At 43.6% G+C, this 16,352-nt stretch overlaps 1 protein-coding gene across 5 annotated transcripts in view; it reads right to left on the bottom strand.

The window, feature by feature from the left end:
* LOC138959922 (band 3 anion transport protein-like) overlaps window positions 1-16,352 on the bottom strand; it is a 70,674-nt gene that overhangs the window by 14,204 nt on the left and 40,118 nt on the right. For all 5 annotated transcript variants that reach the window (XR_011453829.1, XM_070331594.1, XM_070331593.1 and 2 more), the window contains 6 exons: window positions 15,577-15,786; window positions 13,789-13,937; window positions 9,710-9,904; window positions 2,736-3,041; window positions 1,803-1,892; window positions 1,202-1,368 (listed from right to left, as the gene is read on the bottom strand). Coding sequence is in view for 4 of the 5 variants with exons in the window: in XM_070331594.1 (XP_070187695.1) it covers window positions 1,202-1,368; window positions 1,803-1,892; window positions 2,736-3,041; window positions 9,710-9,904; window positions 13,789-13,937; window positions 15,577-15,786 (1,117 nt within the window). In the remaining variant the exon portion in view is untranslated. The remainder of the gene's footprint in view (window positions 1-1,201; window positions 1,369-1,802; window positions 1,893-2,735; window positions 3,042-9,709; window positions 9,905-13,788; window positions 13,938-15,576; window positions 15,787-16,352) is intronic.

Below are 16,352 nucleotides of genomic sequence, written 5' to 3' on the forward strand. Positions count from 1 at the left end.
TCATTGCGGGGCCTTAAATACATATCAGCAAGTTTTAGTGATGGGTACACATTTAATAGAAGGAAGATGAGCTTGCGTTCTTTCTTGTTCAGGATCATTCTGTCAATATCGGTCAATATCAATAACAGACCTGTTTACCCTAAACCCGAGGCAAGAGTACTTTCCCAAAAAGTTGAGTGTATTTTTCAAAAAGTTGGTGTACTTTGCAAGCAAAGCCATATGGGGTAGAAAAATGTACGCGTGGGTGCAAACGTGTTTGTGTAAGAATAGCATGTCTTGTGAACACCTTCAGAATTTAACTCCTTCCAATACAACAGGAATAAAACAATTTTATTTACCTGTCAGTTTATAGCATTATAACCAGTGTCTTCCAAACAGATTGATAATGAAAAGATGAAGTTCGTGAAATAACATCTGCGGTTGACAGTGGCAAGTTCATTTTTACAATCATCTCAGAAAACATTGCTTCAGCGCGGACTACAGCCTTTTCTTCTGGCAGGATTTGCTTTGCGGGAATGAACTTCATAATTCCTTGGCAGCTTTCAGCGGATTTCTTTGCAGCAATCTTGTCCAGTTGAGTTTTAGAACTGCAGTGTCGTTCGATGTCATATTTCCCAGCATGGGCAACGGAGAAATCTGATTTACAATACTTGCAGTGTGCATGACTTTTTCCCATAGTAGACTCCACAATTCCTGGCCCTTTCTTATATTTCTCCAAGAAAATCTGCTGCTTCTGCTGTTTAGATTTGGTACAGTCATCCGAAACTGGCACATTTTTCCGCTTCATTTTGCCACGATTGTCCAGACGATCGCACGTGCCAACAACTGAACAAGGTTTCCACAGCTGAAGACTCGCTGTCATGGTTATCTCCCTTCGACCGAAACCGGTATCAGTTGTACCATTCCGTAATCAGCACACCAACACCGGAAAACGTATTCTTGACTTTTTCTTAGGCGTATTTTGTGCGTGTGTCGCGTATTTGCGTACCGATAATAATTTGGCGTACAAAATACGCCCAAATCGTACTGGTAAACAGGTCTGCAATAAGTTTTAGTGATGGATAGAAAAACTGAAACAGTGGTACCCTTTCAGGACTTCCAAAATTCCGAAACAGCGCTAGCAGAACAATGATAGTCTCCGTCTGTGTCAAATGTCATATTTAGGTCAAAAATACAAACACGATATCAAGTTTGAACTGACTCGGTGATCTGGACCTCGAGGAAGAGGAGGATGAAAATGAGGACTGCGGGGATGATGGAGGCGAAGATGACCCACACCGGCAGCGCCTTGTCCATGCCCAAGGGGTTGATCAACCAGCCCCGCAGGTTGGGACTTGTCGGCCGTGTCACGTCATCCACCACCAGTTTCTGCACACACAACACAGAGGCTGATTTGACATGCTACAGTTCCAAAAGTTTTGTCTCCAGGGGTCACACTCAGTGATTTGCGTTGCTGATGTATAACAAGACCTATTTTGTGCAGTGATATATGGCAAAAATATTAACGGTACCTGAAATATGCAATATTTATCTAAAATTTGCTTTATAAAAATAATGTCTCTGCAGTGCAGCCTCAAATTTTGCAAAAAGCCGGGTATGACGTCATCAAAGACATTCATTAACAATATGAAAAATACAACAACCCCTGCGGATATTATCTCACATGCAAAGTTTCATGTCGAGTAGTTTTCTTGAAATCGCTGCGCACGCATACATTCATAAACCACCTTCGTCTCGATTCCTGGTCTATCTGAAAACATGTAGTCCAACCTTGACAGAATGTGAAAGCAGTGAGCACTGACCTGTGTGTAGGTGTCCTTCATGATGTAGTCTAGCAGTGACATGGCCAGGATGGCAATCAGCACTCCAAAGTCGCCCAGAGCTCTCCGCACCTATTGGAGAAAGAAAAATAATAATAAAAAATTAAATAAATTTTTTTTTCTTTTTTTAAATTAAATTAAAAAGACACATGCTCTTCCGTAGTATTTTTCACCATTAACAGCTGCGAGTCTCACAATAAGACATTCTTCTAAAGGGCTATTCACCACCAGAATGCAGTCTCAGGGCACTAAACAAAATACATTGCACATCAAAGCTCTAGAACCTTAAGGGTGTGTTGATATTGAACTTCAGTTGTTGCTTTGTAAATGTCTATGTATCAGTGTATTATGTCTTGCCACACACATGCCAAATTTCCTTGTGTTGATGAGGACAATAAAATTTCTTGTATCTTGTATCTTGTAAGTGTGCATTGCAAAATCTCAAAGAGATGAAAGTCATTTGCTCATTTCAGTGCCAAGAGACTGGTTCTGAATAACTCTTGTCATAGTCTTGGAGTGCTTACTTCCCTTTGTTTCTTAGATCACTCTGAGTGTATGTGTGCATTGTGTGCGTGCGTGCAAGATTGTGTGCGTGTGTGCATGTGTGTAAATGTGTGTATGCGGTTGCATGTGTGTGAATGCGTACATGCATGTACGTGTTGTGTGTCAATGCACGCATGGGTCTGTGAGTGTGTATGCACAGTTACAAGCCTAAATCCATGACACTGGCACCAGGGACTAATAATTATCAGGAAATGCCAAATTAAAAGGCTAGCGTGGCTAGAAAACCAGCCAGCCAGAAAGCTAAAACTCCAACCCCAAATAACCGTTTTCAGAAATACCTGTCAGGATTTACAAGCGTTGTGGAAAAGTTATTTCCAAAAATCTTCTATTCAAATTCTTCATCATACTCACACTTCTGCCGAGGAACCGGCTGTTACGGAATATCCTGAGGAAGTAAGCGATGAGGAACGTCCCGATGGTGAGAATCAGTGACAGCAGGGCGGTGTTGGGCTGGTTCCTTATCTTGACGTTCATGTACTGGTGGCCGAGAAGACCTTTCCTGAAGATGACCCCCCCCTCGCTGGAGTAGAAGACACTGCCGTTGGAGGGCTGCGTCACGCTGAGTGCGTTGCCGCTGTCGTTGATGAAGGAGACGTTGGCTAGAGTGCCGTTGTCATAGTCACAGTAGTCGGCCACCAGTGGATGTACTTCAAATGTCTAATGAGAGACAAGAAAAATGTGTTCAAATTTTTTTTTTAAAGATGTATAACATGGAGCAACTAGAGTACACACTCAAGCAAAAGCTGAATTTACAACAACACACCAAGAAGAACAAATCAAGGCAGGGGGAGGGGGGAAGAAGGAAAGCAAAGCAAAGTCACTCAAGTCCTGATACACAATAGCAAACAACATCAGCATTCTTAATCACGATAATCAAACATTTTAAAGTAAATTTTCATTTGATTAATATACTTACCCAAATCTCATAAATTAGCAATTTACTTCCGTTAAGTGCTTAAACGTTGAACACGCTTCCCTGGTTAAAAACAGGAAGCTACTCCCCCAAAGAAAAATCACGTAACCATGGTCACCAGACCACGTGATCTATGAGGGTAAGCTTCCCTTGAAGCCACGTGACACGCGGCCGCCATATTGTTCCTCACTTCTCAAAAAGCCTGAACCATCTTAAAGCGGGGTAGGTGGGAGGGTATTTGGTATGAGATTTGGGTAAGTATATTAATCAAATGAAAATTTACTTTAAAATTTTTGATTAAATTACATATTACTTCCCCAAATCTCATAAATTAGCAGATTGCTACTAAAGGAGGAGGGATTACTCAATCTAGGATCTAGAACGAGCTTGCCCGGCAACTACCACAGTTGGTAGAATACTGTAAACATCAGGACGTAAACTCTGCACGTCCAACAAGAAAAAGTTCAGAAAGCTGACGTCTGACTTCCAATAATACAGCCCCAAGGGCCTCAGAGAGTCATCTGGAGTTCAGGACAGCAAGCTAGCAAATAGGCCCATGCATACGTTTCGTGCGTACTCGCCCAAGAAAGAGGCAGGACAAACTAGATCGCCCCCCCCCAACTTATCTTGCTGCCACCCCACATAAGCTTGTTTGATGCGGGCGGAAGCCCATTAAGCCAAAGTAGACTGTATAATATCTTTGTCTCTGGTAGTGTTTGAAATAAACAATAGCTCCTGAGTGCTGAATCAGATGTGGTTAGTGCTAGACTAAAGAACCATCTGATAGAAAAGAAAGTTTTCGTAAGTCGGACAGAGAAAGTACTGCAGTACCTCTTCTGGCCGTAGCTAGTAACATAACATGAGTGTTAGCGAGTAGAATCGGTAGCTCCGCAGAACACAGAGGTTGAACTCTGATGATCCAAGAAGCTCAAGTAAAAGGAAAAGATCCCAAACAGGGACTGGTATCTGAGACTTGAAGTCTAAAAACGAGGAGTCTTTCAGCATCGCGGCTATAGATCCGCCAAGATTGATGATATTCCTATCTTATTTGGTGATTAAAGTCGTTTTCAACTGCTCAAGGTCATATCACTACGGGATAGAGAAATGGCCCAATGTTAAAAACGTAGACGAGAAAGCCGCCCTTCTGGGGGGCGGGGATATAGCTCAGTTGGTAGCGCGCTGGATTTGTATTCAGTTGGCCGCTGTCAGCGCGAGTTCGATCCCAGGTTCGGCGGAAATTTATTTCACAGAGTCAACTTTGTGTGCAGACTCTCTTCGGTGTCCGAACCACCCCCCGTGTATACTACATTGGGTGTGCACGTTAAAGATCCCACGATTGACAAAAGGGTCTTTCCTGGCAAAATTGTTTAGGCACAGTTAATAATTGTCTACCATACCCGTGTAACTTTGAATAAGGCCGTGAAAGGTAAATATGCGCCGACATGGCTGCAATCTACTGGCCGTATAAAATTTCATCTCACACGGCATCACTGCAGAGCGCCTAGAACTGTACCCACGGAATATGCGCGATATAAGCCTCATTGATTGATTGATTGATTCTGACTTCAAGCGTCATGTCTGAAGAGACAGAGTGTAAGTGCATCCCAGAACTGCCTTTCTGAGCACGTCAAAGGAGGAACGGTGAATGGAATGCGTAGGCTGACCGGCCTGACCAGACCAACTCCAGGGCGTTGACCGCCCGTGCTTCCGAGTCCGGAAAAGGTTAAAAGAAAGGGAGTCTTTCCGAAAACCGCGTCTTAAAAAGATCGATCATCAATCTGTCGATATGAGCCCGAAAGCGCTGGAGGGCATGATAAGCAATAGGCCAGTCAGAGTGTAAAACACGTGAGGACCGTCTCAGTGCATCTACCAGGACTTTGAGAAGGCCTGGGAGATGTTATGCGGACAATGTGGATCGATGTTGCCGAAATCAGACCAGAATCTGGAAAGTTCTGCTCAACAGAAAGGGAGAGTGCACTCTGCCCTGATTGTTGAGCAATGAGGCTACTATGGAATTGTCCGTGAGAATGCGAACATGGCTGCTCCGCAGATAAGGCAGAAGACCCAGGAGACCCTGAGCGACTGCCTCCAGTTCAAAACTGTTAGCGTGATATTCTGCCTGAAAATCTTCAGAGGCCAGAGGCCAAAAGCTGTACCATGTGTGCCCCGCATCACGATAGGAACGCGTCTGTGCAAAGATCTGCACCAGAGAGAGGAGGGACAGTGGTTACGCCGTTAATCCAACCTCCGAAACGAATTTAGAGTTTGGTCATCTCTTGAGAGAAAACCGACCTTCTAAGCCACAGTGTCAAATCTCATGTCCAGATAGGAATACCTGGGCAGTGTAGTGACCCGACTTGGTTTGCTTGATCAAAAAGCCCGTGCCCAGAGATAGACGCAGGGCAATATGAGTACGGGAAAGGCAAAATTTCCTAGACTGACTCAGGATGAGTCAGCCTTTAAAGTACGCCCTAAGGTGTACGCTCTTGCCTGAATTGAGCACAAGCTGTCTCACAACCATAGAAAATATCCATAGTGACAGCCGAAGGGCAGGGCCCTGAACTGATAAGCTTTGTCTTCCCGAAAAAAACGCAGCCAATGCCTGTCCATGCGGTGAAATAGAAAATGAAAGTCATGTCTGTAAAAAATACCGACGTGACCCAAAAACCAATACGACGGGCGTCCTTGCCGTCGCTGGAATTACCAAAAAGGATCTGATCTAGAAAAGCGTTCAGGGGGGCAGGACCAGCATCCGCAATCGCCCCCCTGATATCTCGTGGACCATGAAGATCCGAACATAAAAACCCCGGGAGAAATGAAAGAACACTTCTTCCATGGCTTGTTTGGGCAAAGACGCAGAATCTCGGTGTTGATAACCGTGATCGATTCTAAGTTGGCAGAAAAGAAAAAGGGGTAGAACTCTGGTAAGAAGTGCTTTGAACACTTGCCAGAGCAGCAGGAACCCCGATCTGAATATCCCTATGATCCATTGCTGTGTACATACTGTAACTAGCAACAGAGAACCCGACGGGAGCTGTAAGGATAAACTGATCCGAGATGCTTCACATTGTATAGAGCCGCCTGCAGCCAAAATGGCCATAAGGGCAGCGAACCAAATAATTTGGTAAAAGGATGACCCACAGAGTTTTGCGTAACTGCAAACTTCAATCTGTCTCTTCTTGTGTGTCTATGTGCAGTGCATCAAGGCACAAAAGAACCAGTAGAGCGTCTCCTGTGAACCGGAGGTATGCAAGGAGTCAACCGTTCTACGATCGTGCAGTCTATACTCAGAGAGAATCTCTCAGGGTAAGGGCTGCGTGAGCGTAGATCTTGGCCAAGAAAGTTGTGTTGACACTAACGCCAGTGCATACAAAAGAGAGAGAGAGGCCACATCCTGTATGCTTGCGTTGATTTTGAACTCAAGGGTTCAAGACAAGATGCAAGCGAACGAAACAAATATCGCAACAAAGTCTCAGACAAGAGACGCAAGTTCCAGCGATGACCTTCCGGCTTTCTCCGATCCAAAACGGATTCAGAGTAAGCAAAGGACTTAACCCTTAAAAAAGAATCAAACCAAAGAGACCCCTTTGCCGGAGTCACCGTAAAAGGTGCTCTCGACCAAAGAAAGACTAATAAAATGAAGACCCAAGAAAGCAGGCTGTGATGGAATAACATCATCACTGTCTTCGGAGGAGAGGCAGCATCAGCTACTGCAACAATGCCTTCCGGAAAATCACGAAGTCACCATTGTTGCTAAGGCAAAGAAAAGGTGAAACTTCGCTAGAACCTGAAACTTTACTCTTCATCCGGAACGGAAGTAGAACTTCCTTAACTGAAGAAGTAGTGTACCGCACGTGTAACTATCAACAGTAACCGGAAAAGAGTAAATGAGTCCATTGAAAGTGTAAGCCCTAGCTTCACGGACACGTGGACAACGCCGTCTTCCTGTTCCGCGAGCGGAAGTGAAGATGCCTGTGCAATCGAAGAAACGTGAAACAGTTCACTATCTCGACGCACACCGCCAAGCGGAAACTTTCTTCTTCGTCCGGAAAGGAAGTAGCACTTCCGTAAACCGAAGAAGCATGCTGCGCGGCAGCGCAGACTTCCGGTAGAAAAACCGTGTCCAGTACGACAAGCGTCACTGTCAACGGTAACCGGAAACAAATGAGGGCGTCCACCGGAAGTGTAAGCCTCTTGTGACATTTCACCAATGTCTTCTTCTTGTTCCGCAAGATGCCTGTGCAGTCGACGAAAAGTGAGAATGTTCACGATCTCGACACACTCCCTGTGGGATGGCACAAGTAACGCCCTCGAGTCGGGAATACGTTCCCGCCGTTGGACGCCCTTGTAGATAACGTTCGTCACCCACTGCCGTGGAACGGCAGCTGACTACTTGTAGGAAACCATGCTCAGTACGGCAAGCGTCACTGTCATTGGAAACTGGAAACAAATGATAACGTTCGTCACCCACTGTCGCGGAACGACAGCTGACTACTTGTAGGAAACCGTGTTGAGTACGGCAAGCGTCACTGTCCACAGTAACCGGCAACAAAAGGTTCACGTTCGTCACCCACTGCCGCGGAACGGCAGCTGACTACTAGCAGGAAACCGTGTCCAGTACGGCCAGCGTCACTGTCAACGGTAACCGGAACCAAAAGAGGGCGTCCACCGGAAGTGTAAGCCTCTCGTGACATCTGGTCAATGTCTTCTTCCTGTTCCGCAAGCGGAAGCGAAGATGCCTGTGCTGTCGACGAAGCCTGACTGAATCGTTCCAGCTGTCAACGCACTCCCAGTGGGATGGCACAAGAAACGTCCGCGACCGGGAAGATGTACCCGCCGTTGGAACGCCCTTGTAGATAACGTTCGTCACCCACTTCCGCGGAACGGAAGCTGACTACTTGTGAACGACCAGTCATACCTTGTCAGTTATGGAAACCGGAAGTCAGGTCCTTGCACGAAAACAACAACTCGTCAAGACCGGAAACGAAGCATAGTCTAGCGACGTCGGACGACGTAACAGTGACAGAAGAAAGTCTCATACACGACATCGACTGACACCCGCAGACCTTAGAGGTGAGTTTAGCAGCATAGAGCTGGCATATCGCAATTACTCCACACAAAAAATTCTAAACTGACATGCAAAATATGAACATTCTCTAACACATGCTCTTGATAAATGAGCGTTGCTTAACAGTAGCGAATAAAAGACTACGATAAATGTAGCCGAAGTGGCTGTGTCAACAACTTGAACAGAAGGCTAGGTAAAAGTTTCTTCGCCGACCGCTAAGAAGGAGAAACAAACTCCACGAACGTAGAGCTGTGCTTCTATCGTCTAAAAAGACATGTTGACCACTGGAAAAGTTCTAGAAATACACATTATAAAACCGAAAAATTTCCCTAGCCTAGAAATGAAAGCAGGAAAGATCTCACCCGTGAGTAAGGACGAAGAGAACAAGGGAAAATTTCAACCAACCAAGGTTGAAAAGGGCAAAAAAAGCCCGGAGCGTGAGTTCAGAACGTCTGAGCAGGCTCAGCGTTGGAAGAGAAGTGAGGAACAATATGGCGGCCGCGTGTCACGTGGCTTCAAGGGGAGCTTACCCTCATAGATCACGTGGTCTGGTGACCATGGTTACGTGATTTTTCTTTGGGGGAGTAGCTTCCTGTTTTTAACCAGGGAAGCGTGTTCAACGTTTAAGCACTTAACGGAAGTAAATTGCTAATTTATGAGATTTGGGGAAGTAATATGTAATTTAATTTAAGTATTCACTACCTCCTAATGCCAAAAATCACATAAAAGTAGTTGAGGCGCAGAAACATTCTAAATGTACAATATCTGACAATCTGCTTCAGCAAAAGCAAAGGCACTTCATATACTGCATCTCAGCTTAGTAAAAAAATAAAATAAAGAATTTACATGCACAAGTTTCCTTACAACTTCATAGATGAAAATGAATGAATTCACACAAGAGGAAAAACCTGCTTTTGCAAAATTCAGCCCAAAGTAGACTTCGCAAAGTCTTTTTATGAAAAATGTAGTGCCAAAGCTCTGTGCAGAGAGCTTCATGAAGTAGACTTTGTGAAGTTGACTGCCCAATTACATGTAATAACTAATATCAGGCTTTACAGCTTCACACATGAAAAAGAATGACATACACTAGAGGCAAAAGACCACACACACACACACCACACACACACACACACACACACACACACACACACACACACACAAACACACACACACACACGCACACACACACACACTCACACACACACACACACACACACACACATGCACACACACACACACAAACATACTCAAACATCTTACATGTACAAGCTTCTTTACAACCTCATAGATGAAAATGAATGCCATACAAAAACAGAAAAAGACCCCACACACACAAAAACTTACATGTACAAGCTTCTTGACAACATCGTAGATGAAAATGATGGAGATAAGGATGGCAAAAATCTCCTCTGCAAAGCGGGTGACGTATCGCACGAGGAAACTGCCCTCAAAAGCGACGACGACGATGGAAATGATGGCCACGTACAGGCCTATCCAGCACCTCATGGGCAAAAACTCCACTTCGTACGATTTGGCAAACTGCACATAAAACAAAATAATGCAAGCAATTTACTTGTAGGAGTAAGTAAAACCAGTTTAAGTACCAAAATGAAATGGTGATGGCAAGATTGGTCACATACGCATGCAGGCACAGACGCTCACTCACTCACTCTTTTCTCTCTCTTCATACAGACAATTCCGATACACTGTCTTGGGGCGAATACAGTTTTATTGCTGTTCAAAGTAGTCTTATGCTGCACACACATTATCTTTTAAACACATGGTATGGGAAACAAATCAACTTCAAACTGCTCCTTCCACTAATACAACCAGAGCTGGCTCAAAAGATTGATACACGCAAGATTATAGATATGCTGTAGTCTACTCTTAGACAACAAGATATCCTGCCTACCTCACACCTACAGTGGAATCCAGCTATAACGAACCCGGGTATAAAGAAATCTCTCTTTTAACAAACTGCCATTGATTTCCCGGCAGACAGCCTTCTATTTTTTACTTGTTACTTTCCGGCTACATCGAACCTTTTGAACTCATTTGCATAATGAACCCCTCTTTTAACAAACACGTTTTCATCGCCCCAGAGCCGTTTTGTCTCTAAAAGTCACAAGGCTACAACGAACTGATGTCAATAATTGTCTCCAAAGACAAAAATACACAAACACACGTGCACATCGCGTGATGAGCGAACTCTGAACAAACAGCGGGAATAACTTACCTTGGCGAAGGGTAGCAAACCTTGGCCAATTTACTTTTTTTCCTTTTTGCGACATGATGTTCAAATCCAAATCGAAAGCACTGACGGACTGATAAACTATCGCGAACTGGCGGACGCAAACGCAAACCACTCTGGCATCTATATTTTCGTCAATGGCTTCCGTTCAAAACATTGATGTTTTGTTTTTGGTAATCGCGAGAAAATAAACGTCAGTCAGTTGACTTAGTACATCGGCAGCAGTTTTAGCAATCAAAGCCTGACCAATAAAAACAACTGGACAAACGTTGGCCGATTCAGGCGAATACTCTTCGGACATTTGGCCGATAGGGACATGAAAGTTTTGGCCAAAGTAAAAAAAAAATCGGCGATTGGCCGAAGGCCCGACCCAAACGACACCCCTGTAAAGTGAACATTTGAACTATGCCTCTCTCTATGGATTATATTATGAAGCTGTTGAAAACATGCAGAGATTGTACTCTCCAAGGAAAGATCGATGGGACGATCATTTGAAGGTGAGTGGGAAAACTTGTCTTAAGGCCATTTAGGGTTGAAAACTCTACAGCGAATTGCTGATATTATGAGTTATTTCTAATATGCAAATGATAACAGGCATGTCGAGAAAAAAGATATCAAGCATGAGCCTTTTAGGCGAATGCTGATATCGTTTGTGAGACATGACTGTTATTATTTGCTAACAGTCCGCATATTAGAAATAACGTTTATTACCGTTTAATTCGATCAAAACAAATTTCGAAGCGACCCCGCGAATTAGACAGAACAGCCGCAATGGGAACTTGAGCGCTCCTACCTGATTATGCCTGTCAGTCAAAGAATTCTCGTGACCTGGGTCAGCCAATCAGAGTAATACTCCTGACGTGATGAATATTCACAGATCAAATGCGTTTGACACACAACAATCTCACAAGATAAGCCATGTTCAACATGCGTTTCAGTTGCTTCGCTTTTTCTTGTTGAATAGAGAGCGACAGATTTAGAACCGACTCAAGACGGATGGGAAATGACGTAAAGATACATTTGACGTAACGTGAGTGACGCAATTTCACTTGATTTTTCGAACTTAGGTCATTTAGATTTCAAGTGAGCGGGTCGGCATTTCACACTCAGAGGATGGGCGGTACCTTGCTGTTCCGTAAAGCACCCACCGACAAAACTCCCTTATCAGTATTTTTTTTAGATAAAGAGAGTATTATCTGACAGCATTTGAAGTGTCATTCTGTAGAATAAATCACGCTGATCTTGTTGATTTAAATTTTTACTTTGTTTTGTCAATTTTTAGCTTGATAAACAAAAAGGGTCCCTGCCTGAACGTTATAACATTTAACAGGTCACCTAGAATCCTTCCTGATTGGTCAAAAAGCCATATGGGGCACTGACTTGGTAATAAAACAAACTAAAATGTATCTCCCTTGAGATTCGTTGTACCCGGACTCCACTGTAGGTCCTTCGTTGACGCACTTCATGCCTAACCAGCATAACAGGCAGTAAGTAAGTACCTCATATTTATACTTCCCAAGCAGCTTATCTAAAATATGTTGCCATGTACAAAACCTTAATCTAATGAGGCACAGCGCTATTTTCTGACAAACCTTGGTTCCCCATAACTCTGACTAACTCTTTTTGCCACGTACAGTGGATAACTCTGACTAACTCTTTTTGCCACGTACAGTGGAGTCCGGGTACAGTGGAGTCCGAGTACAGTGGAGTCCGGGTACAACGAATCTCAAGGGAGATACATTTTAGTTTGTTATATCAGCAATTCGCTGTAGAGTTTTCAACCCTAAATGGCCTCAAGACAAGTTTTCCCACTCACCTTCAAATGATCGTCCCATCGATCTTTCCTTGGAGAGTACAATCTCTGCATGTTTTCAACAGCTTCATAATATAATCCATAGAGAGCTCTAGCAAACTAACAGCGGGAGGTGCATGAAAAGCGTCAGTTTTCACAATAAAACTTTGACTCGCTCATTCACAGGACATAACTGCACTCCGGACTGTCCACAGTGTTGAGCAATTTAGGAGACTTCACTGCCTGAGGAGAGTATCGATTCAAATGAACGCGTGGTTCTATATCGCGTCACTCGGTCACGGATCGGAGAAAACAAAAAAGCAGTTCCAGATTTCGAAACCATGTTCGTCAGCCATTGTCTTTAGCAAGACGGACCACATGTGCACAAGCTTCGCTGACGTACATCGCAAAATGTCATGACGTCACCACAACTTTCGGTTTTGGTTCGATCTGTGCACCTCCCGCTGTTAGTTTGTTCAGAGTTCGCTCATCACGCGATGTGCACTTGTGTTTGTGTATTTTTGTCTTTGGAGACAATTATTGACATCAGTTCGTTGTAGCCTTGTGACTTTTAGAGACAAAACGGCTCTGGGGCGATGAAAACGTGTTTGTTATAAGAGGGGTTCGTTATGCAAATGAGTTCAAAAGGTTCGTTGTAGCCGGAAAGTAACAAGTAAGAAATAGAAGGGTGTCTGCCGGGAAATCAATCAGGCATGGGAATTGAAAATTGTAAAAAAGGCGGAAAATTTATAACTGAAGACGCGAAGCGTCAAGTCGACGGCGCGAAGCGCCTAGCCTTACTAGGGGGGTCCAAAGAACCCAGATGGTGCAATCTGGTGTCATCTGAGCTCCAAGTTTGCCATTAAATTCTGTTTTTAGAACAGAGTTTTTAGTATAAAAATGTACCAATTTTTGCTTTTTTGAAGAAAAAAATATATACATGTATTATATGTAAAATTTGTAAAAGAAATTGATCTGTTGAGACAAACAGGAAAATGTAACTTGTAACACAATCTGTGCAATCTGGTTTACTTTCAAACATAAAAGTTCAATAACTGAGGCGGGCGGTGGCAGTGATTGAACAAAGTACGGAAAGTTTTCGCGGGCTTTTGCGCAAAGGCCAAAGTAACCAGTGCTTTTTTTGTGTGCCTATCCCCTTTATTTTTTTGGCGAACACTTTTGCATTTTCGGCGGAACAAAAACAAAATTCGGCGGAAATCCGCCGTTTGGCGGACAATTCCCATGCCTGATCAATGGCAGTTCGTTAAAAGCGGGATTTCGTTATACCCAGGTTCGTTATAGCTGGACTCCACTGTACATGCAAAACTCAAAAAAAGCTGTCTGCATGCTGAAAACTAAGGAAAGACTGTTTTAACCCACCTTGTATAGAGACTGCTCAAAGACAAGCACAGGACCAGTGGGACCAATGATCATCAATGGTTGACCGCATAACAAACTGAACAACATGCCGGCCACCGAAGTACACACTATTGTCTCCGTCACACCCATCAGGCCGTTTGTTTTCTCATCTGTGACAAAACAAAATGAAAATGTTGTGAATAATGCATCAATATAAAAATACAAAAACATTGCAAATAAATAATGACATTGGGTACTTAATATCTCTGACTCCCACCCATCTCTCTAAAACACACACAAACACATGCTCTATTGCTCTCCCTACCCTCCCCCCCCCCCCCCCCCCCTCCCCCCCCCCCCCCCCCTCTCTTCTCTCTCTCTTTCTTTCTCTCGCACACTCTGTATAATTACTAAGACAACTCCTGTCACCAGCCATTCTAAAATCAAAGATTTTTTCTTCGTCTTCTGCGTTCATGCGCTGAAACTCCCATGTACATCAGATGTTTTGCACAATTGGTATTTTATGTATATGACCGTTTTTACCCAGCCATTTAGGCAAGCTAACGTCGATGTCAGGGTGCTAAATCTGTAATTTACCTTCCATTAACACTTTCTACCCCACCTATGTTGACCAATTTTTTTTTAGCAGAGACCAGCTGTGCTGTAGCAGGTCACTCAGAATTGTAGTAACTGTGTAGTAACTGTGTATCAACACCAGGCATGAGCAAGATCGGTCGCCCACTAGCCACAGGCGACCAGAAATGAGTGTGGGCGAGTAGAAAGTCTAATAATGATCGCCCACTTGGCGAGTGAAAATGTTGGGTCTGTGGTATTATCATTTTCTGAGCAACGATTGTCTGTTTGTGAAGCACGTTGTCGTCTACGACTGCTAAAATTAGATGTGATCGGAGCTCCATTTTGAGCTGATCGGGAAATTCTGTTTGGTGACCATGAACCAATCAGAATGACCAGAATCGTATTTCGGGGTTATCAGGACCTTCCGTTGACGCAATTTTAACCAATCAGAATTGTCGACGCAGCACGCGTGTCTCAGAAGCCTAGGCAGATCTGAAGCTGTAAACATGTCACGTGGAAATACTTGGACAACTGCCAGCCCCCAAAGAAAAAAGCCAAACCAGAGGGAACGGAGTCCGAGAGACTGAAAAAGTATGACTCCGGACAGAAGAAGCGTTCCTTCCAGGCAGACTGGTCAAAATCTGACTCTGGTGAGCAGAGAGACTGGCTAAACTATGATCGGGAAAAAAACGTCATGTTGTGTAAGGAGAGAAAGGGGCCATTTGTTGGGGGGGGGGGGGGGGGGGCACACTATGCACCAGCTAACGCAAGACCAGCGTGCTCGTGTCACTCAACTGATGCGATCGGTACAGGCGCTTGCAAAGACCTGCTCGCCTTTCATCACGTTTGAATGGATGGAATCGTTTTGTTCTTTGGTAACTCATTTTTTTTGTGGGCGAGTGAATATGTTTGTGGGCTAGTCAATTTTGAAATTCACTAGCCCACAAGGCGAGTGAAAATTTTGGAACTTGCTCATGCCTGCAACACGCTGGAATGCAGGCGTTTTATCGACGTTACAGGAAGCGACAGAAGTGACTGTGTGTACGGATATATCCGTACCAGGTCAGATAGAACCTTATGAGTGGGTACGGATATATCAGTACCTGGGAGACAATGAGTTATAAAAACAAAATTAAGGCTCCCTCCAATTTAAGACCCGATTTTCTTAGATCTTTGGAGGTCATAAAAGGGGGGTTCCAAAATTAATGATCTTTGTCTGTATCTCATCCTCACCTAACAAACCACCAAAGGCGATGCAGGGGGAGATGCATGCGAAGAAGATGAAGATGGTTGCCATCAAACACTTGAAGTTCAGAGCGTCCCGAAAATCGCTGACATAGTGAGGGTACCGCCGCTTAATGTCGTTGATGAATCCACCAAAAATCCTCTTGGTACGCTGCAGGGGATCGGTTGGGATGTCAGCATGCCCTTTTTCAATTAAAGCTGTGGACAACGAAAATTCAATTTTTTTATGATGAAAAAAACAACAAAAACATCACTATCCAAAGAAAAGAAAAACGGAAAAATATTTACAGCAATAAAAATAAATAGAGAGAGAAGAAAAACAGTAATAATTTTTGTTCAGTTTACAAAATAGGGAAAAAGAGTGAGAAAAAGATGATAACAGAACAGCAAAGTTTCAATAAAATTACCAACTACCCCAGCTAAGACATGTCAGTTATCAGCAAACACACAAAAAAGGAATAGTCTGTACCAAGGCAATGATCAAATGAAAAACCCAACCTATCGAAGCCAAACCGCTGCAACCTTTATTTATTTACTTTATAGCTTTTCATTAAGAAAAACCAATGACTTTCTTATTTAATTTATTCATTTTACAGTTTTCATTAACACAGTGGAGGGGATGAAGCTCAGTCGGAAATTTAGCATTTTGTTCATTTGTGTGTCCAAAGACAAAAGGCTGTAAAACTAAAAGCCTATGATGTGTAAATTCATAGCAAGTAGCTTGATTGCTTGTTTGTTTGTTTGCTTAACGCCCAGCCGACCAC

This window comes from Littorina saxatilis, linkage group LG2 (assembly GCF_037325665.1).
Source record: "Littorina saxatilis isolate snail1 linkage group LG2, US_GU_Lsax_2.0, whole genome shotgun sequence".
NCBI classification, from domain to species: Eukaryota; Metazoa; Mollusca; class Gastropoda; order Littorinimorpha; family Littorinidae; genus Littorina; species Littorina saxatilis.